Here is a 22,758-nt window from a genome sequence, read left to right as displayed (position 1 = left end):
TCCATCCTTTCCCTTGCCATTTTCCCTATTCGTGATCTAGAGTTTAGACTATGACAGATCGACCGCGCACAGCGACAGCTCTCTTCGGGGGCGCGAGGAACGGGGTGACGACAGGCTTGCCGGTCAAGATAGACACGGATGAGGGTTTGGAGGGCGGGGCGGCAGGCGCGTTCTGGATTGAGGCGGTGACGATGGGGCCCATTTGGGTGACGGTGACGGTTGTGAGGGATTGCTCTGTGACGGTCACGGTGACTAGCTTGGCTCCACCTTGGTTTGCGTTCGCAGAGTTTGATGCTGCTGCTGGTGCTGGAGGTGCTGCTGGAGACGCTGCTGCTGGTGTTGGTGCTGCAGGTTGGGCTGGAGCGTTTACACCTGCTGGGACCGGAGCTGGGTTGGGGTTGTCGGGAGCAACTTGAGGAAGTGCTGTTGGGTCCACGCTAAATTGAGTGGTCATGTAGGCTGGGATAGCAGCGGCATTGGCACCCAAGCCAGTGACCTGATTTGTGTCGAATGGACCAGCAGCAGGCACAGGATTTGAGGTCATAGAAATATCTATGCAGGAGGTGTAGCTCTCGTTGGTCTGGATTGCACCATTGCTGTACAGAAACGGCCATTCCCAAACCCAATATACCGTGTATAGTCCTGTGGTAGGGGCATCAGCGGGGATTTGGAAGTCGGCTTGGCAAGAAATCTCTGTCGTTGGCGGAAGGGGAAGGCCGAGTGCTTGAGCACGTTGTTCGGCGACAGGAGAAGTATTGGCTTGGAAGCATTTTCCGTCATCGAAGGGGCGTGTAGCGAGCAACTTTCCCCGTCCATTGCCTCCAGTGCCCGCGGTATTCCATTGCCTGTGGACATTGAGATAGGTATCATCAGTGGAAGGCTTCGTCGTGCCGTAGATGAACACAGTCCCCCTTCCCAAGGGCTTTCCCTTTTGTGTTGTGAACAAGGTAGTGTGCCCATTTTCCAAGTAGCGCAGGGCGACTTGATCTTTGGGTGCAGCAACCAGCGCCGGATATTTTGTAGATTCACTTCCCAAGGTTTGTTTGCTTTGGCACATAGGGCCGCTGAGATCGCCCCCAAACTTGTTTTCATTAGAAAAGTCGCTGAATCCAGGATCGCTTCTCCCAACGAACGCTCGTGGGTATCCGATGGGACTAACGAAGCTGCCATTTGATGCGACCAGTCGAACTTCTTCCACCCAGCTATGGGCATTGATTGTCGAAGAGAATGCCAGCAGCCAGATGGCTGCGAGGCCTCCGCGCGGAGAGAAAGTGGACTTCATGTTGTTTTTTGTGCAGGTTCGGAGGGTGCAACGATCAGTATTGGCTCGCTGGCGAGGTCAAGTTGTTCGAGTCGACGAATTGATTCTAGGTTGTGAGATCTTTGCTGAAAAGATGCGAAGTAGGTTGTAGTGTAAGATTGAGGTTCGTGAAAATGAAGGAATAGAAAAGAAGATCGACTTCCGTGTTATTAAATAAGTACGCGACGTCCAGCGTGTACAATAAAGAAGTAAGTATGAACAATAAATTTCATTGAGGACAATGGGCATTGTCACTGTTCACAATGTGTATAGTCCATGATTCAATAGGAAGACGCAAAGCTGATGAGCATATCAAAGACTGACAATGAAGACAATATTTAGGCGGTGAATGGGGTTATTAAGGTTGCGGAACAGCAAGGATGAAAGAGCGAAAGATCATGAAGGGTAGAGAAGCAAACGTTCTCGGTCTATGAGACATTGAAACAAAGAAGCGCAGACTCAGACCCCGAGAGTGGCTCCCCAGGCTTCTGGTGGTTGTCGACTCATCACTGATGATTGCGATAAAGACGAATGCCGTCCTATCGATCAAGGGGTAGCGAGATTTCGGAGTTTCGCCTTTTCGTGGGGTCGCCTAGGGTCGCCAAGGGCCGCACTACCAAAATCTGACAGCCTGGATCTACTTCAAACCGGAGCCAGTCAAAGCCTGCAGGTTCCAGAAAGATGAGATGCAGATGCCCGCTCCAGCGATAATCCGGGTTCCAGTCAAAGCTTCCACGATCTAACGGTTGGTCGAGAACCTGATCTATGGCGCGTAGGCTTGACGCCGCTGAACAATAGGCGCGACAGCCACACCTCAGAATAGAGTAGGGCACAGCAAAGCGGTTACACTACAGACTCTCGCGACCGACAGACATAGCAGTCTTCGCATTGAACGAAGATAGATGTTCCAGCGCCAAAGGGGACAAGGACCGACCGAGGAGAGGCATCTAGATGCGACGGGGCGCAATCCCGAACGTGGAGAACCGCACAGGAGGCATTACTGCCATCATAAGGGCTGGCTATTCGCGAAGTGTGGAGGAATCGTCGCAGAATTTTGTGGTATCTCTGGGGTTCTACGCCTAAAACAGGAAGCCGGAGGGGTTAGATGAAGGAAGGGTAGCATGCAGAGGTTCCGTGATGGCATCATGTGTGCCCAACAGGGCTAGGAGTGGCCTAGGAGATGGTTGTCGCACATGGCACATCGCGTGTTTCGAAGATCGAGAGAATAATGCAAATGCCAAGCATACACCCAGAAGACCCACGCGACAGATCCTCTCTTTGGGTGGTCTGGCCGAGATGCGGTCCGTAGGCGGTCCACAGTCCAGTCCGATCTCGGTCGCTCTGAACGCGCGTGCTTTGTTTCGATTTGAACATTCCGTTCTGGGAATGATGAGGCTGGTTTGGTTGAAGATCATGAAAGATGGGAGGAACTCCAGACGCGTTTTCGGAAAGTTTCCGGTAGCCGAGCCAATCGAGTTCGAGCTCGCCGTCCTTAGCACCTCGAGTCTTAAAACTCCTTCATACATCGAGAACACCAAATTGTCCTTGACAACTAACAAAGCAGACAACATTCCTTCGACTCCTAACCCAACAACTGTAAGGCCGCAGGCGACCTCATTGGGATAGAGTTATTTGATTCTGAGTTGGACTGACCCCGAGAAGCCTGGCTTCCATTCACCTGGACCCCCGCTTCTGCTGCCGAGGCCACGACACCCACGGCCAGGATCGCGAATCAGGTTCCTTACAGGTTCCCGTGATACCTTCTGTGAGTAGTGACCATGTTCTTTGTCCTCCGAAGGCCAGTCGCCTTGTTCTAATCTTACATCCTGCAACGGCTGGTCCGTTTGGTGATAAGGCCCTCATTGCCGTGGTAGAAGCGTCCTTTGTTTGTCTTGATAAGCACTGATTAGCTTCTTTTGTGGTTTGATGTTTCGGTATCAGCGCAGGAAGGTGTAGTGTGGTCAGGTTATGAAAGTTTGCTGATGATTGAGTCCAGGATCAACTCGGCGTTTCAGACTGCGTTGAGTTGCAGTCAGACCATATGGCCTCAATCGATGAACGTGACTCTTCTCCAAGCACAAGCTTCATCAGTCGCCGTGTGAATAAGTCAACCTTCCTCGTCATCGAAGATGATGGCTATGGGGAGCAACCGTACATCTACATCAAAATATATGAGCAGTACCTCCTCTTGACCGATACAGGATGTAATAGTCCTCGATCAAAAATACCTTCCCTTACATCTCTACGTCAATACCTGGAAACTTCTCCTGTCTCCGAGAACAAAGATCGATGTCTCAACCCTCATGGCAGAAAGAAATACGTTATTATTTGTAGCCATTGCCACTATGACCATATCCTTGGCATCCCCAACTTTCTTTCAGCAGATCCAATAATTATTGCTTCGGACTTCGATAGGTCGTTCGTTCTGAAAGATCTAGACAAGCATTCGCTCTGCAAATATGTCGAGGTCTCCACACCGAAATATGAAGTAGCTCATTGGGCACGCCACAGTAAGGGCAACGGCGTTCCTTAAGTCCTTTGTTCTCGATTTCTGAAATACTCCCTCCTCATCTCATTCACTCCCAAAACATCCCAAAAGAGTTTTGCTTTACTTATTTTGCTCAATCCTATTCTTGAGACACTGTGGAAAAGGAGAATGCTGACTGCCCCGATATCCAGTGGATTTCTTCTGCCTCTCTGGCATCCCTTTTCGGATTCAGTTCTTGCACGTGCCGGGCCATACCCCAGATTCCTTGGCATGGTACGACCTTGACGAACATCATCTGTATGTGGGTGACACCTTCTATGAACGGAAACGCAGCAAGCGAATCCCTGAGCTCCCAGACGATGCAGGTCAAGTACCAGGGCTTCCAGCGACTCAAGCTGCCATCATTTTCCCGGAGGAAGGAGGTAACTGGATTCAATACATGTCTTCCCTCGACATGCTCCTCTCGTTTGTTATGCATCAAAATATGGAACTCAGACGCCAGCATGGCCTCCGCCACGAATCCCCTCCAAGAGTCGAAATCGGCTGCGGACATCTCACATACGAAGGAGACGCAGAGAATATGATCATTGAGGTGCGGGCGCTCTTTGAAAGAATCATTGCCGGCAAAGTGCCAGTGAGTGGCAGTGGTGAGAAGCGAGGAGTCATTCACGATTTCTGGTTGGAGAGTGACGAATCGATTTACTCTGTGATGGCTCCACGACACCTAGCAGAAGAGGCAAGGGACCATTTCTATCCAAATATGACCAACGAGCCTCCAAAACGTTGATTTCGTATTTCTATCGGCATAATACAGCACCAGCAATTTCGACTAAATGTAATCTTACATGGCCTGAAATTTGGGCTCGGATCCGACTCGGATCCGCAATTTCCAATCTCGAGGCCCTAGGTCTCAATCCCATCCCATTTCCTCCTAGATCATCAATGACCTCACCATACTTGACATGGCTGTCCCGAACTGCCCTCATCAAGTGATGGGCTAGAATATTCGGACTCTGCTCCTGAATCAGATCGGCGTTGAATTCTTTCGCTATCTCGAGTGGATTGAGAGGTGTCCGGCGAACCATCTCCCAAAACCCATGAGGCGTGGGTATCACGACCAAAAACCCTGTCATCATGACTGCCAGCGCCGCAGCTAGATAAGAGTAGTTTGATTTGAATACTGTAATGTTGGACGTCTGCTGCATTTGCAGCATTTGAGGTACTGGCATACCTGTGTATCTCTAGTGGAGATGTTGACGGACCATGTTTCATAGAAGCTTGTCGTATCCTCATAACTGAGATTCATGAATGCGAATTTGGATACATCCGAGGCCGCTAATGCTGCTTGAAACATGATCTCATTCAACGCGTTGAGGATGTCATCAGTTGGGTCTCTCCAGTTCATTGCGCAAGCATCTTGGGTGGCGAAGTACCCAACATTCCCAGTTCCACAATCATCGATATATTGACTGGCTAATGAACCGTTCAGCTGAATGAGGTCGAGAAATTGTGTAGCTTGGGAGTTGAACAAGTTTTATGCAGCGAATGCAACTCCACCAAGAGTGCTAAATGTGTTTGTATCAGGATCATGCCCCCCTCAAAATAGTCCAACGGAAGTCCAACGGGCTGTATATGATCAACTGATGTGGCTGATGATGCTATTATAGTGACTGTGCCATTTTCCAAGGTAATGGGGTACAAGAGAGTCGCGGAGTACATTGTGCACTGCTTTGTGACTTGTGGACCGTTGCAAGTTGGATCCGTCCATTGAAACTGTACATTTGTCTCCGTGATATCTCTAGCTGAATTCAATCCCGTACCAAAACCCGAAACCCCGAAAATCATAACCCGTACTCAGCCGTGACGTTGACAATATTCCCTTGGCGTGTTTCCTCTTTCCCCTCTATTCTGACTTATCTGAGCCATCCGGAGAATGCTTCCTCTTCCTGTCTTCAATGTCCAATTGCTCTCCCCGCTGACGTTCGATGTCCTTCAAGAAGCTGTAGACTACCGCCGCAATCTCTTCCTTTGTCTTGTCCTTGCCGTAGATATTCCTAACTTCCCCCACTTTCCCATCAATAATGGGGTTACCAGGAAAGATTGCATATCCATTCCAGAAGGAAGTATTGTCCGCCTTTTCCAACTCGTAACAGGGTGGCCCAAAGCCAAGCTTGCCACAGAGGGGTGGAATCATGGTCGCGTACTTGAACGTTCCCTCGGCGGCGGGACCGGAGCCTAATGGAGACGTGGACTTTCGCTTCTTTGACTGAGGCAGCTGCATCGGTGGAGGCGGCTTCGAAAATCGGGCGGAACCATCGGAGGGCATATGACTATTTGCTATCAACCAATCAATGGCTTTCTTAGCGGCATATTGTTTGGCGTCCTGCTTGTTGCTAAAAGATAGGTCTGCTCCTCCGAATGTCTGTGTTGACTCTTCAATCTCGATGGTATAAGCGAATCGAATAATTCCTGAGTTCAGATTTTCCTCCTTGTAATCAAGCCCAGGACGTGCTCCAGTTGGTGCAACTCTGGATGGCGCTGTGACTGGATGCGCATTACGGTATTCTGGATATCGTTAGCCAACTCAAAAGATGTTTGGAGGTATTAACAAACCGAGCAGTTTTCCAACCCAGTTGTTATTGCCTATCTCCTCTCTCGCTGCCTTTTCAGCCTCAAGAGCTTTGACGTCAATAGTTCTCTTACCAGTAGAGGCCATACCATTACTTCCGGTCAACCAGTCGAGAGCCTTCTTGGCTGCCCATTGTTTCGCGTCCTTCTTATTGCTGAAGGACAGGTCTGCACCCCCAAATTGCTGAGGAGACTCTGCAAGTTCAACGGCAAAAGCGAAGCGGATGATACTTGAATTGATAGGGACCTCCTTGTACTCGATACCCTGGTTCCTGGGTGGTGCTCCGGAGATCAACCTCGCTTGACGTGCTTGGCGATATTCTGGATATTGTAAGTCAACAAAGAAGGCTTGAAGAATTGGATGGGAACAAACCAAGAAGTTTTCCAATCCAGTTTTCGTTTCCCATCTCTTCTCGCGCTTTTCGTTCGGCCTCAAGAGCACCGGCATCAATGGTTCTCTTGGGTTTCTTGGGGAGATGCTGCGGAATCGGCTTTGTAGTCGCGGTCATTCCTTTCGCAGCATCAAGGACATCCATTTCGGCTTCAAAGTCCTCTATAGATTGCAGCTCCATCCGTTTTTGAAGCGGCGGTGGAGCTGCCAGTACTGCATCCTTGTGGTCCATGTTGCTCTGTTGTCTCGACAAGGTTTCCAGAAGAAATTGCTGATGGATGAGACTGTGAGAGAGTCAAGACACCGCCCAAAAGTGATGAAATCCGGTTGCTGATGACAAAAGAGTGGAAGGTGAAGTTGTGCGGTTGCTTGCAGGGGGGAAGTGTCACGTGAACAGTGCCACTCTCGGCCCGGAACGGACCGAGCCCCTGCCTCGTATTTCGAATCTTCCTCGCCTTCATCATTTGCTCCTTCTTCCTCTTGTACTAAATCACCTGCAATCTAGCCCGACTGCAATCTTTGAGGGCTGGAGAAACTTCTCTACGTCCTCTTTTGCAGAGTAGCGAGACCCGTAAAATAACAGCGGGTGTGGATGGCAGGCTGCCACGTAGCACGTCTCCCATTCGACTTCCTACCTTCCCGTGACTACGTCTCAACCTCGTGGCTACAAAAGTGACAAGATCGACTCGAAAGTGTCTCGCTCTTTGGGAAACATATCATGATGAAGCATGTTGTCAATTTTTCATCGACAGCACCATCCGTGGAACTCTATCACCCATTCTTATGCTCATGATCTTTGGTCTGAAACTCATGGTTCAGCCAGATCCGATGTATCGGCACTCTAGCGACGAGAACTCCTGAAAGCCATGTTATCGTATATAATGTTGTTTCCTATGTTTCGTTCTTGTTAGAATTTTTGCGCTGCTTTGAGCTGCTGAATGATCTTCCGGACACCAACTAGCTCGTTCTCTAAAGGCAGATCGTTTTTGATAATGTTTTGCTTCCCTTTCCCGATTGTCTTACGATGAGCCGCAGGGACAAATGTCACCTCGCTCTAGACATTCATTTGCATTGAGACGTTACAGACAGCCTTGAAACCACAGCCTCTATTTCGTTGTGTTCCTCTCCCAGGGGTGGGGGGCTTCACTCGAGCCCCGGATCGATCGCTGACTCGATGAGCTTCGCCAGTCTCTAGGAACGGCCTATGTTTCTGACTTTCTGAAGTGTGTCGTTCCCTGTCATACACTTCTTACGGCTGTTTTCAGATTACCTCACCCTTCCAAAGACAGTCAGTTGATAAGAGATATCGCCTGCTGAGTTCAAAATGTGAACTTCATCGACAGGGAAGCGCATATTGTTTTCAAGAGGAGCAGAGTAGACTTCTTCTAGAAAGCTGTTGAACATTTCGAAGGAGCACTATCACAAGTCTCGGCTGTGCCTGGTTCTTTCTCCATCCGTCTAAGCCCCGCGATTGGCGTACATACCCCGCACACCCTGTGTACCACTAGCCGTTCATCAATCAACGGAAGTAAGCCGCAGCTGGATGAACGCCTCCGAGATTTTGTTGAAGTTTCGCTCAAAGTATCAATTGTTCCGAGCCGTGAATTGAACCCGACAAATCGGCAGCGAATCAGAGCTTCGGTTCAATCAATCCGACACTCCAATCAATCCGAAATGGTAATATACAAATCACGATTCTCTCGGAATTATGCCTTTTGCAGCAATCCCTTCGGAAAGATACTCGCGGCTAGGGTTAGACCTAAGTATATCACCTAGCGCCACCATGCCTCCATACCCCAGATTTGGTCGGCATCATTTGTGTAACATTGAACCCATCCCCCCACACTCAAAATAAAAAATGGGGAGTGAAGTCGCAGAACTCAAGAAGCTCGTGGAGTCTTTGAGTAAAGAGGTTACTCGTTTAGCTGGTAAGTTCCTCTGGCTCTTCAATTGGATCTCCACAATGCTGATATATTATTTTCAGACGAAGGAGAGATTAAGAAATTGCATTTCAAGTATGGATACTATTTAGACAAGTGCCTCTACCAGGAGGTAAGAATCCTAAATGCTCCATAAACTTCGTCTTGCTGATTGGAATCCAGGTTGTCGATCTTTTTGCGGACAATCCGGATACCTTCGTTGAGTTCATTGGAGGCCGTTACAGGGGCAGAGAGGGAGTTCAGAGACTTTATATCGGAAGGTTCGCAGGCAACTTTGTAAAAGGACGTAACGGCCCTGTCCACGGCTTCCTCCTCGACCACGCCCAAATGCAAGACATCGTCGACATCACGCCCGATGGAAACCATGCTAAGGGACGCTTCCGTGCACTCATGAGCGCTGGAACCCACAAGAGCATCCAAGATACCCACCCCCGAGGCTTTGTTCAATGGTGGGAGGGCGGTGTCTACGAAAATGAGTACATCAAAGAGAACGGTGTCTGGAAGATCTGGAAGTTGAAGTATTTTCCATTTTGGCATGCGGATTTCGCTAGAGGATGGAGCAACAAGGAGATCGGAGAGTTTATTCCGCTTGATACGAAGGCGTATCCTGAGAGTCCACTGGGTCCAGATGAGATCGTAGAGCAGTTGATGCTGTGGCCTGATACGAGGGTTATTCCATTCCATTACCCACACCCGGTTACTGGCAAAATGGTTAAGGAAGATGATTTGAGAGCGCCAGAGTACGGGAAGGACGTGTCGACCGCTTTGCCGGCTCTGACACTTGCGGAGACTGTGAAGAAATTGTGAGAAACTTCGAGCTGAAACGTTGTTGAAGATACCATATCATGCAACTGAGCTTTTTGAAATCTTATCACCTGATTTAGAAGACCTTGCCGTTTGAATTTACCAATCGTAACCTGCTTCTGGCATATAGAAAACTCGGCCTCAAGTGACGGTGCTGTGGAGGAAGCTTCATCTGCAGACCAGAAGTGTAGCAAGTCCTCGAAAGAAATGAAGCAGTCAATGTTCTATCGACACTTTTCTGTTATGACTAATAATAATGCGAATGAAGCTCTATTTGACATTTCTGCGTTTTCAAGAACCTTATTCTTCCAAAGGCAGCTTATATAACCTAATCGCGTTCGTTCTTGCAACCATCCCCTTCTGATCCGCTGGAAGATCCACAGTCTTCCACCAATCCTGTCCTTCCTTCACATTTTCATACGGTGTATCTACATCGGCCAGTCAGCAAAACGCAAAACTAAGTTCCACTGAGACTTGCCAATCGCGAATAAACACCTCTCAACCCCAAGTTCCTGAATGCAAAATTTCAACCCAGGCGTCGAGAAATTCCCAGAGGTGGTGATATGCACGTTGTGCGTGAAATAGTACTTATAGTCCTCTTTCGATGGCCTCGATCCCTTCTTATTGGGATGATTATACCAATGACAAGCCCTCCAAAGATTGAACGGAATACTATATCACATTAGCTTCTTTCTCTTTCTCTCTCTCTCTTTCTCATATCATCGAAAACTCACTTCTCCCCCAAATGCCCTGCTACAATCTGCACCCTAGGAAACCTATCAAACACCCCACTCGAACAAACAGCGTACAAATGAAATGACAAATCTAGATGAAACTGCACCCCCGCGCCGAGCAAGTGCTTCCGATCCCCATACTTCGTGCCCGGCTCCAAATCCTGTTGGATCGCATATTTGGGATGGAAGTAAATGGGCACATCGAGCTCCTGCACCATCGCCCAGAAGGGGTCATATTTGTCAGTATCGAAATAATCCTTTCCGCCTCCGTCTTCGCCCGTGCTTTGGTAGTCGTTCACTAGGCCGCCGAACATGCCTAATTCTTTCACACATCTCCTTAACTCTTGCGCTGCTTGCGAAGGGTCATGCATCGAAAGTGCAGCTAGTGCTCCGAACCGCTTTGTATTTTTCTTCACTTCTTTAGCGAGGTAGTCGTTAGCTACCGTTGCCATCTTCTCTGCCTTCTCTGGATTCGGCTCGCCTTGGACTCCAGGCGAGGTTAAGGAGAGGAGCATGTATTCTACTCTGTGTTCATCCATGGCTTTTAAGCGGAGGTCGTGGATGTCTAAGAGGCGCTTCTCGTGCGCGGTGAGCGTTACGGTCTCGGTGGAGGTGCCGGCTGAGAGTGCTGGGGCGAGGAGGTTGTGCCATTGTGAAAGGCTGGCTACGCCGGTGGGGTCGATAATTGCTTCTTCGATTGCTATGGTGCCTCTCATTTTGAGTTCCCGGTTCAATTCTACTGATTTCTGGAGTTGGTGTTTGTAGAGTGGATATTATTCTTTGACTTGCAAGTCTGTTCACAGAGGTTTGGCTCAGAACTAAGAATCGGGTTTGAGGTATCTCGAAAATGGTCTAGAAGCTCGAAAGTGTAAGGAAGCTCAGGCTCAAGCTCAAGCTCATAAAAGGTACGAAGTATGTTGTGGCCGTGGCAACTGCAGGGATACTCCACTCCGTCCCCGGTAGTTGAGGGGAGCTATTGGTTACATAGCAGCCACAAGAATGAGGACAAGCTATCCGGGGGCAATTTCTCGACTGGATGTACCCGAATGACACTTTTCTCTCCCTCCAACACTTTCATTCACTTCTCACTGCCGAAGTCATGTTCCAACGGGGTTCATCGGGAGAATGGAACCGAGAGTATATGGCCCATCACATGACCTGGGATCCATTTTTATAGTGGCTGCATGAAGTGAGCACTTTACCCCATTTCTCCAGCCGTGCTTGGTAATATCAGCCGAAGCCATTGGGGGCATTCCAAAATGTTCAGTCCGATTTCCTCCCCACTGAAGAGCTTTATACCTCGTTCCTTCTGGACAGCTTCAACGCACACTAGCTCAACATGACTGGTACGAACGGCCACCAAGCTTCGGATCCCCTCAAGGAGATTGAGACTAGGCTTTTTATCAATGGAGAGGTTGGTAAATCCTCTTATCTCCTTCGAAGATTTGCTGAAATTTGAGCTTTATATAGTATGTCGAGTCTTCAAATGGCAAGGCCTTCGGTTTACTATCACCGAAGACTCATGCGGTAGTCGCAAAAGGTACGATTTCCCCCAATTTCTAAGAGAGGAATTTGGTTTAACAGAGGCCTGGAATAGTTTTCGAAGCCTCAGAAGAAGACGTAGACCGTGCAGTCGCCTCTGCAAAAGCAGCCCAGCCAGCCTGGGCGGCTCTAACCGTCGAGGAGCGCTCCTCGTGCTTTAAGAAACTGGCAGCACTGGTTCGAGAGCACAACGATGAACTGGCGAGACTTGAAGCTTTGTCTATGGGGAAACCGGTCTCGACTTTTATTGATGGACCTGCATTCTCGTGGCTGTTTGATTATTATTCGGAGAGTGGATATGATGTTCAGGGCACGAGCAGTCTGAATATGCCGGGCTTTGTGAACTTGACTTTTAGGCAACCGTATGGTGTTGTTGGTGTTATTATCCCTTGGAACGTTCCGTTACTTTTCTTTGCGAAGAAGGCGGCTCCTGCTCTCGCGGTTGGTAATACTGTGGTATTGAAGAGCAGTGAAAAGGCTCCTCTGGCTGCAAGTATAACTAACCCCACGAGAGTATATTTATTGACTTTCAAACAGTCTGCTAGAATTGGCCATTTCATCAAGGAAGCAGGATTTCCGCCAGGAGTTATCAACATAGTGACTGGATTCGGCAATGTCTCCGGCTCAGTTCTCAGCCACCACATGGACGTGCGAGCACTGTCGTTCACAGGATCAACTCGAACGGGAAGACTCATCCAACAGGCATCATCAAAGTCGAACTTGAAACCAGTCTTTCTAGAGCTAGGCGGGAAATCCCCAGCAATCGTATTCGAAGACGCTGATCTCGAAGCAGCGGCTCAGGCAACCCAATACTCAGTGCAAACCAACAGCGGGCAGACCTGTATGGCGACCTCTCGCGTATATGTCCAGGATACGATAGCAGAAAAATTCATCGCATTGTTCAAGGAAAAGTTCGGGCCCGTCAAAGTCGGCGACCCGACGCTCAAGGAAACGAATCATGGTCCGCAGGCAGATAAAGTGCAGTACGAAAACGTGCTCAAGTATCTCGAAATCGGCAAGAAGGATGGGAAGTTGATTATGGGAGGCAACCCGGATTCTCGTGAGAATGGATATTTTGTCGCACCGACAATCTTCACAGACACGCCAGAAGATTCGGTGATTATGAGAGAGGAGGTGTTCGGGCCCGTCGTCAACATCAATATCTTCAAAACCGAGGAGGAAGTCATGGCCAAGGCGAACAACACCGAGTACGGACTGTATGCCGCAGTGTTCACCAAGAATATCGACCGAGCGATGAGGTTTGCGAAGGGACTGGAGGCAGGAACCGTGGGCGTCAACTGTACGAGCCCCACGACAGGAAAGGACACGCCGTTTGGAGGGTATAAAGGGTCTGGACTGGGGAGGGAAGGCTTACACCACAGCTTGGATCATTTCTTAGAGACCAAGTCGGTGATCATCAAGATTGATTCGTAAGCAAGATGCCCGGATCCGGCAGGCTGCGAGATAGATTGTGCAGGGCACGTCCTCGGCGGGGATTCAGGCTGACGGGGAGCGGTGCTTATCACGGCATCCATATCCATATCAAACTCACAAACACCTTCACTTTTCGCAACTCCCAAAGTTTCCTTTGTACTTGAAGCTGGCTTCGGGGTATATTTTCATCCGAATCTCACACTCACTGCTGTGAGAACTCCCGAGCTGCAACCCCGCGCAAGAGTCTCAATCCGTCCTAGACTCCACCCCCCGCCTCCCCCGCCTCCCCCCTGTGGGATTCTCAGCAGGGGTCTTCTGTGTGCGACAGGGGTATCCTTCCCCGCACGCATTGGGGCTATTCCGCATACAACACATCCAACGCCAGCACCGGCGCCTGCGCCTGCGCCTGTGCCCGCTGTCCCCTTCTGCTCCACTTCCTCCCCGAAATATTTTCCCCCACCGCCACCACTTTCCCGTTGGTCTGGATTTGGCTCCAGCAGACAACGCGTCTCACGACCCACGACCCACGAGAGAGCTGAAGAATGGCACATGTCTGCCTGGCATTTTGCTCCTACTCATCTTCAGCTTGACAAGACGTCTCTCTCCATCAAGCATGAACAACAGCAATGACAGAAAACCGAGTGACAGATAGCAGAAAGGCAAGCCTTTCCAGTGCCAATGGCACCCAGATGAAAGTCAAGAAAGTTCGCACGCCCAAGAGCTGCGATCGTTGTAAGAGCAGGAAGACCAAAGTCCGTTCTGCCTCCCTTAACCCCATTCTCGAAAATAGGGCTGACCCTATTTAACAGTGCATTGATCCAAGTGTGTCCCCCCATATCTGCCAATAGAATGGAAAAGTTTGAATTTGATAACGGCTTTGTCTCGAGGTACAAAATCCTCAGTGCTGTAGCTAAGTGTTTCGCAGTCCCTGGACCTTGCAGATACTGTGCACACATCGGTGCCGAGTGTGGAGTGGCCACTCGACCAAAACAAAGACCATATTATCACGTTTCCGAGGAGGAGTATCGGTGCTCTATGCAGATTCTCCGCCACTTCGTACAAAAGGAAGAACTTAATCTTGAAACTTTGAGGTCAATAGCCAAAGACCTCCAAATTGATACAACAAATACTCAACAACAGACACAACGGCGTGATTCGAAGACGACAGATGACTCGCCAGGATCGGAGGACGCCGTTCAGAATGACTCGGAAGCGGATACTGAAGAGATTGCAGACTTACATGAGCAGCTGGGGTGTTTGATGCAGGACTCACTTGGAGAATACCGTTCGTGGCATTTTGAAGTACGAATAGACACTGGCTGACACCTGTGCAGGCTACGTTGGAGCGTACTCCGAGATTGCCTTCAATTCAGCAGTATGTACAATGAAAGACGCACCGAGCCCCGAAGTAGAAGATTCGAAGATCATCCCTCCACCCAAAGAGAACTTTCCTCCTCAGAAACCCGAGAGACCTAAGCTCCTCTACGAAGCCGCCTCACCAACACATCCCTACCTCCCTCCTCGCGAATATTGCGATTATTACGTTGCTCGATTCTTTGAAGAAGTTCATTGCATATATTGGCTGTATCCGATTGAACAGTTCCATGCGAGGTTGGATGATACATATGTCACGGGCGGTGGGATGGCCACAAGTTCATGGCTTTGCTCTCTCTATGCTATATTCGCACTTGGAGCAGCTTCAAATGAAAACTCGCAGAACTCTCCCTTAAACGACTTCATTTCTCCAGAGACACGGCTGGTTTCGGACGCAAAAACCTCTGAGGGGTATTTGGCTCTGGCGAAAGCGCTGGTTCCGGCTGTTCATGATGAGGCAGACATCGATAGCATCCGGGCCCTTGCAATTCTAGTGAGTTTCTCTGTCGACTTAAACAATGAAGACTTATTATTTACCAAATGATAGAGTGTGGCTCTGCTCACTTTCAGATTCCGGATCACCTCGTATCTCTACATGGGAACTGCAATGCAGATTGCATTTTCACTTGGCTTCCAACATGACAAATCACCCACAAATCAGAGCCCAGTGACGAAACAAATAAATCGAAGAATCTGGTGGACGCTTTATATTATGGACCAGGAGATTGCTTCGCGGTGCGGAAGTCCCTGTGTCAGCGATGAAAGGAGTCTCCGGATTCAAACTCCCTTGCCATCTGAGCAGGTACTAAATCCCGGGACGAATACCCCACTTGGCTGCCTCTCAGTCTCAACATCCCTTAATCGTCTGAAACGAGAGATCATCCAAACAATATACCCAGAACGATCTTCAGATTCAAGGACAATATCCTTTTCCAAAGTCACAAGCTATGTCTCTTCACTTCAGCGATGGCAAGCAGAAATGCCATCTCATCTCAAGTGGGGAGTCCCGGTTGCTCCAACGCACAGGCGGTCAATTGGTATTCTTCACTTGAATTACTGGAACGCCATGATGCTCCTTTCACAGCCATTCCTGCTGTACCTCGTGATCAAAGGCTCAACTTTGAACCACCCAAAGAGAACCTGGTTCGAGAAGCTCAGCAAGATCTGCCTCGATGCAGCCAGGAACGCTGTGGTCGTAATCAAAACCATGTCAACAGACCAAAGCATCTCTAGCCTGATCACATTCGACTGCGTGTGCACTCTGAAGGTCATCATGATTCTAGCCCTCGGACTTGCAAAATCAGAATCTCAAGATCTTCGTCGAGATATTGGGGCTTGCGTCTCGATGCTTGAGAACATGGAACAAGTCGGATTCTGCAGAAGTGTGGTGCAAGAACTCCCAACTCGACTCGCTCAACTTGGAATTAAGAGCGAGTCGAACGACACAGATGTGAAGGTGGACTTTGCACAGCAAGCCACTCTCTCGAACTTGTGGCCAGAATTTGATCCGTAAGTGGTTCCATGTCCTCTGTGAACCGTGACTGACTCCAGATCAGGAACAATAGTTATCCCGAGCAGACAGCAACGTTTCAAGGATCTGGTAATCTTGGTGATTCCTTCCTGATGGACATGGACTTATACATGAACATGGACATGGAAGTCTCTTCGATGCCAGGGGCGAGCGATGTGCTGCAACCGAATTTGGATTTCTTCGGAGGGTTGTTCCCGAATTTTGAGAACGCATAGGAGGGGCTGATCTGATCGGATAAAGAATGCTGATGAAGCATTTCTTGGGATGCCAGCGAGTTAGCGGGTGTTTTTGCAATCAAGCTTCTCATCAAGACCACCTCCAAAGTACTCAAACACCAAAAGATCCCGGAAACTCGATGAATCAGCCATGACGAAATCTCTCGTGCCAAGAGCCTTTGCCTACGTCTCGTGCTCATATCTGTCTGTGACCCGGGTATACCAGAATGCACAATCGTTTAGGAGTTCAACTATGGAACTCCGATTGGCCGGAAAGAATATGCGAGGTAGATGTGGGGGTTGCAGCATTGAGAGAATGGATATGTATGTGAACCGCGAAGAATGTGCGGGGTTTTGGATGGAGATGAAGTTTGGAGGTGGGTTTTGATGTGAGGAGCAAGGAAAGGAGAGCTCACCATATAGTGTGCGGTAGGTTTGGAGGTGTGGCTCTGTTGAGGAAGAGAGGGTGTTGGTTCAGTTAGCTGGACACAAAATTGAGTGAGTGATGACAAACTTGTTGACATCAAGTTTCGTGGGGAGGACAGGAGAAGAGAGGCTGATATGTGGTGATGAAGAGGAAGAGAAGAGGGGGAGATGGAAGATTGATGGGAAATGGGTGGGAAATTTGCGAGGAAGTTATAAGGCTGTTACCGAGTAAGGAAGTCGCGATTCTTCGTTGTGGTGGGAGGAGCGTGGGCTGGGGATTTGAGAGAAGGAGCGAATGCTTGGCTTCCTGCCTTTGAGGTCCCAACATATTTTGATTACACTCATTGAATCAAGTCTTCCAAATCATGTCGATAGTCAGGAAATTCTAGCGCCGTCGTCCATTAGTTGGTGTGCACTGCTTACTTCATCCCGAGTAGAATGCTCTCAAACAACTTTCATTTTGGGCTCCGATCCCTCTCGCCACTTCCTTCGCCAGGCCGTGAATGCCAATTCATTGAAATTCCTCTTCCAACCGGCTCATCTCAGATCTAGAACCCTGCAAAAAGTAAGCAATCAATTCAATCCCTTCAAAGCGCCAATACTCACACTCTGCCCTCCATCTTGTTATCCTCCATATCCTTGAAAACCTCCGTCAAGTTCTCCAGCTTATCAATCTTATAATGCGTCTTCACAACTCCCCTAGCAGCCAACTCCAAAACCTCAATCGCCTCCCTCTGGTTCCCAATACTGCTCCCCACAATCTTCTTCTGGCTCCCAATAAGATGTTGCGGAAACGCATTCCCAATCTCCTTCCTCTGCCCATCTGGAATCCCAACGCAGACCACCGTTCCCCCAAAGGATAACATCCCTAATGCTTGAGCATACGCTGCATTTACTCCCGCACAAACAATGACAGAAGTAGCTCCTAACCCATCTGTCAACTTCTTGATCTCTTCCGCGAGAGCTTCGGACGTGTATTTCGTAATATCAAGGAAATGCTCCGCCCCACAATCCTTGACAAGAGCTTCCTTAGACCCTGCATCAAGCCCAATAACCCTATACCCCACCCCCCTCGTCGCAATCTGCACCGCAAGATGTCCCAAACCCCCTCCAGCACCAGAAACAACAACCCAATCTCCCGACTTTGCACCACACTTCCTCAACGCAGAATAACTCGTCAACCCCGCACACAGCATGGGCGCTGCATCAGCACTCCCCAGACTCTCCGGAATCGGGGTTACATAATTCGCTGGAGCAAGAGCAAACTGAGCAAAAGTTCCCGGAGTGAAATACCCGGAGACTTTGAACTGCGTGCAATGGCCATCAAAGCCGTTGCGGCAGGGCATGCAGGTGCCACACATTGCAGCTGCCCATTTGATGCCCACTCGATCACCGAGCTTTACGGTGCCTACATCGGAGCCCGGTCCGAGCTTTTGCACGATGCCTACGCCTTCGTGTCCACCGATTTGGCCTTTGGGAACAGGAAAGGGGAGGGCTACCCAACCGCAGGTCATAACGCTTAGGTCGCTGCGGCAGACACCGGAATGCTGGGAGAGGCGTCAAAATCTCTTTGGAACTTGAGAGAAGGTTCTTTAAGCTTACAGTCAGACGGACAAGCACTTGGCCAGGTCCTGGCTCTGGGACTGGGAGCTCTTCAACTTTGGTGCTGATGTGACCCGGGTTGTCTTGAGAGGCGTTAGCTGTTTGACATAGAATTCATGTTTGGAATAGGTATTACTTGCCATATACTGCAGCTTTGAAGGTCTTTGGAATCTCGTATCTCACAGGATCTGAAGCCATGTTGCTGACGGGGGTTTTCCGAAGAGGGCAACGGCGATAGGACCTTGACCACAAGAGATAGACGTCTTTCAATTGAGTGAGAAATTTGTGTTTATGGTCCAGAATCAATCCCGAGTAGTTTCCTGATATATTGTCTGGTGTGGAGTGGAGGTTGGATAGAAAGTGATGAGGGTGCAACTCTCCCCGCCCCCTAAATAGATGTAATAGTGGGTCCCCGCAAAACCAGCCTGGCACGGTCCAGTTGCCATACCAAAAAACACCTGTACTTTGACCCATTGTTACATTTAATTAGGGGGGGAGAGAATTAGACAAGGATCTCGAAGTGCGGGGTTCCGGGTACAAATTAATTTACTCGGGAAACGGCAGATCAATGGTCCGAGGTTATTAATAACATACTCCGTAGATTTTATGATCGATCCACTGAGATATTTAGACTCGAGTCAAGAAACAATGTATTCTACCATGAGGAATTGCCGACTATGTCGGCACCATTCTTCCGAGGAAGGCAAAGTGAGCTGACTCCTGGCCCTATCAATGCTCCTCAACCCCGATTGAATACCATAGTATGTTTATATAACGCCAAATGAAAGGTCCCACAGTCGAAAAAGCCTGACGACCACATATCATCTCATTCTAACTAAAGTACTTGAGAGAAAAGGGGAGTGAATCACGTGATCATGGCACACCTCTTCGCCTTCACTCCCATCGAGGAGCCCAACTACGTCAATGGCCTGAAATCCAGCAAGAAGACCAAATTCCCTTCAACCGGCATGTTTCAAGGCTTTAACCTACCCTCGCGCCTTGAGGGCAACATCTTCGATCTCGAGGTCACGGGAACCATCCCTGAAGACATCAACGGGACTTTCTACCGCGTTCAAACCGACCATCGGTTACCACCCATGTATGAAGATGACATACAGTTCAGCGGCGATGGTGCTGTGTCTGCATTCAGATTTGAAAATGGGCATTGCGATTTCACGCATCGGTATGTGCAAACTGATCGCTTTAAGGCCGAGACGAAAGCGAGGAAGGCGCTATTTGGGAAGTACAGGAACCTGTATACGGATAGCGAGATGGCGAAGGGCGTTATCAGGACGGTTTCCAATACCAATGTGCTATTTTGGAGAGGGATGTTGTTGGCGATGAAGGAGGATGGCCCGCCTTTTGCCATGGATCCTGCGACTTTGGAGACGATTGGCCGTTATGACTTTGATGGCCAGGTCGTGTCACCAACTTTTACCGCACACCCAAAGATTGATCCGGTGACGGGGGAGATGGTTTGTTTTGGGTATCAGGCTGGTGGTGATGGTCATGATGCTTCTTGTGATATTGTAGTCAACACGATCGACAAAAATGGCGTCAAGATTGAAGAGACTTGGTATAAGGCACCGTTTTGTGGAATGATCCATGATTGCGGTATCTCTGAGAATTATCTTGTCCTTCCCTTGACGCCATTGAAGGTGTCGCTTGAACGTATGAAGAAAGGTGGAAATCACTTTGCTTGGGATCCGAACGAAGACCAGTGGTACGGAATAGTGCCAAGACGGGGTGGGAAGCCGGAAGATATTGTGTGGTTGAGGTCTGAGAACGGTGAAGATCTCCACTCCAAGTTTTGAAGCCTTTTGATCTAAGAGACTCAGGTTTCCATGGCCATGTTGCAGGATGCTACGAGAACGAAGACGGACACATCGTCTTCGATCTCACTGTAGCAGATGACAATGTCTTCTTCTTCTTCCCACCAGATAATGCCCCCCGAGAGTCGCTCCAAAAGCGGAATAAATTGACCTCAGATACTTTCCGCTGGATCTTTGACCCCAAAGCAAAAACCAAAAGCCATGTCAAACCAGCCCGACTTTTCGGTATCAGCGGCGAGTTCTCTCGGATCGATGATAGGTTTTGCACTAAGAAGTACAACCATTTCTGGCAGTTGCAAATTGATCCCACGAAGAAGTACGACTTCGAGAAATGTGGCTCGCCCGCCGGAGGACTGTTCAACGCTATTGGCCATTTCACCTGGGATGAGGGGATTAAGGATGTGTACTGGGCTGGCCCGACAACTACTTTCCAGGAACCAGTCTTTGTACCGAGAAACACGGATGTTGAAGGAGATGGGTATCTCATGTGTCTGCTGAACCACTTAGACGTTTTGCGTAACGATATCTTGATTTTCGATGCCTTACACCTTGCGAAGGGACCATTGGCTGTGGTCCGCTTGCCATTCAAGTTGCGTCTGGGTCTGCACGGGAACTTCGTTGACCAGAGAGATATCGAGGCTTGGCAGGAACTGAGAAAGGAGAATGGGGAGCTTGGTCCTGTGAAGCCGGCTTCGAAACCGTTGCCGTGGCAGGAGCGACTCCTGAATGGGACGAACGAGACAAACGGGGCGACTCATTAGGAGGTTTCATTGATTGTAGAGTATTTGTGTGAAGAAAATGATTTTATCTTCAGCAGCAAGAAGCAAATTGGTTTGCAAGCCCCGCTATGTATATGGGTCACTTTAAATGGGGCGCTCTTCAGCAGTTTAACAAGAGGTTTCCGCATTAGTCTGCCGTTTCCTGGAGACTCGCCCTCTTCGTCTCTTAGCACCTACTGCTGATCCAGCCAAGGACGAACATTTAAGCGTCCTCCGAATAAGCGAGGAAAGTCGTCAAAAGTTGAGGAAGGGCAAATGCTGAGGAGTTACGTGATAGACAGTGCTTGAGAATAGGCTTCGTTTCAATTTATCGCTTCCGAGCCTTCATACAGCAAACTAAAGTCGCCTCCTACGGCAAATGCCATTGGTCTCTCGGGAAGAACAGCACGGGCCCTGCTTAATCTCTGGGATGCCGCATGGATCAAAAGAGCGTCAAGCCAGATTTGCTCAGTCTCCTTCTCCCATCCACGCTCTCGGCCCCATTCCACAATCTTGCCCTCATACTTTGCCACCACTTGTTCAAGACCAGACATCATATCTCCACTCCGCTTGACGGAGGTATATGCATCGAACTCCACGATCTTGATACTAGGAACTTTTTTCATGACCTCGTCAAGAAGGCTTGCAGAGAACTCTTCGTAAAACCCTTCACTCTTCCGGAAGCCTTTGAAAATAGCATCGCTAGGGTCGCATTCAACGAAGATCCTCAAGACCCGCACGCTCGTGCAGTCAGCCAGTCCCAATGCATCATTCACGACCCATCCTCGTGGGGGATTATTCCAGCCGGGACCAAGACGCAGCTCTAGCGACGTGATGGACTGACGGTACTGAGCCGGCAGACGTGCTAGCAGAGGTCTCTTTGTCTTGAAGTATCTGCCTGGATAGGTCGGGAAGAGGCGGAAGGTATGTGTGCTGAAGAAATGGTGTGTGGCCTCGCGGTAGAGTTGGCGTGAGACACGGAAGATGGCGAACATCTGCGTTCGATGGAAGATTTTGAAGATCGAAGGATCAAGATCTAGATGAAGAGGAGCGGCAGAGAATACCAACGAGTATATCTTATTCCTCAATTCGGATGGAAGAGCGAGGAAGGGAAAATTTCCTCCCTTCGGTGTGGCTACGACCTCATCTTCAGCCTCTGAAGGGTACGCCGAGGGATATGCAAAGGATCGTGGTGTCGTGCTAACGCTCCCAACAAGCTGCGGAACCACGACAACTGTGCGGTTCATTCTTCTGGTCATCATGGAATTGACAACCGATTTGGGGTCTCGCAGCGAGTAAAGTGGGAGGTCTCGTACGCTGGGGCGAAGGGGCTCAGAAGGTTATGGGACGGCTCGGACTCGAGGACGGTGTGAATAAATAATATAATTATAACTACTGACAACAATGCCAACGGAGGCGGAGGGCGAGGGCGAGGAAAGGGTTCCAAGGTTTGTGAATGTCGAGGTATAACGGGATCAAGTTGCTCTTGTGACCGTGCTACTGGAGCACGGTCGCCTAGCACCCAATTCTTGAATAAGCCATTTCCATCTCGAAAGGGGGTTCAGCTCTGTGTGCCATGGGTGTGTAATAAAGCGTTCGAGTCATTCTCCCTTTCTGTCAACTTTGATGTTTCCCCGCACAGGCCGACTTCCGAATATATAGATTTCTGCGGACTACGGCGGTCCTTAGAGACCAAGGGCTCGCCTAGCCGTATTGAAACTAGCGCCCAGCAACCAAAAATATTTCTGGTGTGAGCTCA

General features: G+C 49.3%; 10 protein-coding genes across 10 annotated transcripts; 4 read left to right on the top strand and 6 right to left on the bottom strand.

The window, feature by feature from the left end:
* Window positions 1–463: 463 nt before the first annotated feature.
* On the bottom strand, window positions 464–1,210 carry K444DRAFT_487029 (uncharacterized protein; the record flags this gene model as incomplete). The annotated part of the gene is made up of 1 exon (XM_024873134.1): window positions 464–1,210. A coding segment is annotated over one exon (747 nt), but the record flags the coding sequence as incomplete, so codon positions are not given.
* Window positions 1,211–2,851: 1,641 nt separating this feature from the next.
* K444DRAFT_587659 (Metallo-hydrolase/oxidoreductase) lies at window positions 2,852–4,575 on the top strand (the record flags this gene model as incomplete). Its single annotated transcript, XM_024878029.1, has 3 exons — window positions 2,852–3,065; window positions 3,297–3,810; window positions 3,980–4,575. The coding sequence occupies exons 2-3, from the start codon at window positions 3,342–3,344 to the stop codon at window positions 4,573–4,575; spliced, it is 1,065 nt and encodes a 354-aa protein (XP_024738418.1). The 5' UTR covers window positions 2,852–3,065; window positions 3,297–3,341.
* Window positions 4,576–5,691: 1,116 nt separating this feature from the next.
* On the bottom strand, window positions 5,692–7,039 carry K444DRAFT_628540 (uncharacterized protein; the record flags this gene model as incomplete). The annotated part of the gene is made up of 3 exons (XM_024882922.1): window positions 5,692–6,353; window positions 6,402–6,737; window positions 6,790–7,039. The coding sequence occupies 3 exons, from the start codon at window positions 7,037–7,039 to the stop codon at window positions 5,692–5,694; spliced, it is 1,248 nt and encodes a 415-aa protein (XP_024738417.1).
* Window positions 7,040–8,665: 1,626 nt separating this feature from the next.
* K444DRAFT_628539 (uncharacterized protein) lies at window positions 8,666–9,554 on the top strand (the record flags this gene model as incomplete). The annotated part of the gene is made up of 3 exons (XM_024882921.1): window positions 8,666–8,735; window positions 8,792–8,859; window positions 8,910–9,554. The coding sequence occupies 3 exons, from the start codon at window positions 8,666–8,668 to the stop codon at window positions 9,552–9,554; spliced, it is 783 nt and encodes a 260-aa protein (XP_024738416.1).
* A 297-nt stretch (window positions 9,555–9,851) lies between these two features.
* Window positions 9,852–11,001, bottom strand: K444DRAFT_652214 (amidohydrolase-like protein 2; the record flags this gene model as incomplete). The annotated part of the gene is made up of 3 exons (XM_024885773.1): window positions 9,852–9,979; window positions 10,030–10,223; window positions 10,286–11,001. 3 exons carry the CDS (start codon window positions 10,999–11,001, stop codon window positions 9,852–9,854), a joined length of 1,038 nt encoding a protein of 345 aa, XP_024738415.1.
* A 623-nt stretch (window positions 11,002–11,624) lies between these two features.
* Window positions 11,625–16,148, top strand: K444DRAFT_526173 (aldehyde dehydrogenase; the record flags this gene model as incomplete). Its single annotated transcript, XM_024874521.1, has 7 exons — window positions 11,625–11,699; window positions 11,756–11,825; window positions 11,883–13,237; window positions 14,187–14,289; window positions 14,367–14,546; window positions 14,596–15,128; window positions 15,183–16,148. 7 exons carry the CDS (start codon window positions 11,625–11,627, stop codon window positions 16,146–16,148), a joined length of 3,282 nt encoding a protein of 1,093 aa, XP_024738414.1.
* A 38-nt stretch (window positions 16,149–16,186) lies between these two features.
* K444DRAFT_372048 (uncharacterized protein) lies at window positions 16,187–16,742 on the bottom strand. Its single transcript, XM_024872288.1, has one exon. It carries the CDS (start codon window positions 16,579–16,581, stop codon window positions 16,225–16,227), a length of 357 nt encoding a protein of 118 aa, XP_024738413.1. The 5' UTR covers window positions 16,582–16,742; the 3' UTR covers window positions 16,187–16,224.
* A 602-nt stretch (window positions 16,743–17,344) lies between these two features.
* Window positions 17,345–18,607, bottom strand: K444DRAFT_642534 (alcohol dehydrogenase-like protein; the record flags this gene model as incomplete). The annotated part of the gene is made up of 4 exons (XM_024884752.1): window positions 17,345–17,363; window positions 17,414–18,354; window positions 18,410–18,492; window positions 18,550–18,607. 4 exons carry the CDS (start codon window positions 18,605–18,607, stop codon window positions 17,345–17,347), a joined length of 1,101 nt encoding a protein of 366 aa, XP_024738412.1.
* A 677-nt stretch (window positions 18,608–19,284) lies between these two features.
* K444DRAFT_642533 (carotenoid oxygenase) lies at window positions 19,285–21,002 on the top strand (the record flags this gene model as incomplete). Its single annotated transcript, XM_024884751.1, has 2 exons — window positions 19,285–20,197; window positions 20,248–21,002. 2 exons carry the CDS (start codon window positions 19,285–19,287, stop codon window positions 21,000–21,002), a joined length of 1,668 nt encoding a protein of 555 aa, XP_024738411.1.
* Window positions 21,003–21,322: 320 nt separating this feature from the next.
* On the bottom strand, window positions 21,323–22,246 carry K444DRAFT_526254 (uncharacterized protein; the record flags this gene model as incomplete). Its single annotated transcript, XM_024874527.1, has 1 exon — window positions 21,323–22,246. One exon carries the CDS (start codon window positions 22,244–22,246, stop codon window positions 21,323–21,325), a length of 924 nt encoding a protein of 307 aa, XP_024738410.1.
* Between the last annotated feature and the right edge of the window lie 512 nt (window positions 22,247–22,758).

Source organism: Hyaloscypha bicolor, assembly GCF_002865645.1.
Source record: "Hyaloscypha bicolor E unplaced genomic scaffold K444scaffold_56, whole genome shotgun sequence".
In the NCBI taxonomy this organism is placed as follows: Eukaryota; Fungi; Ascomycota; class Leotiomycetes; order Helotiales; family Hyaloscyphaceae; genus Hyaloscypha; species Hyaloscypha bicolor.
The sequence above is the reverse complement of the archived record's forward strand: the minus strand, read 5'-3'. Positions and strand labels throughout refer to the sequence as shown.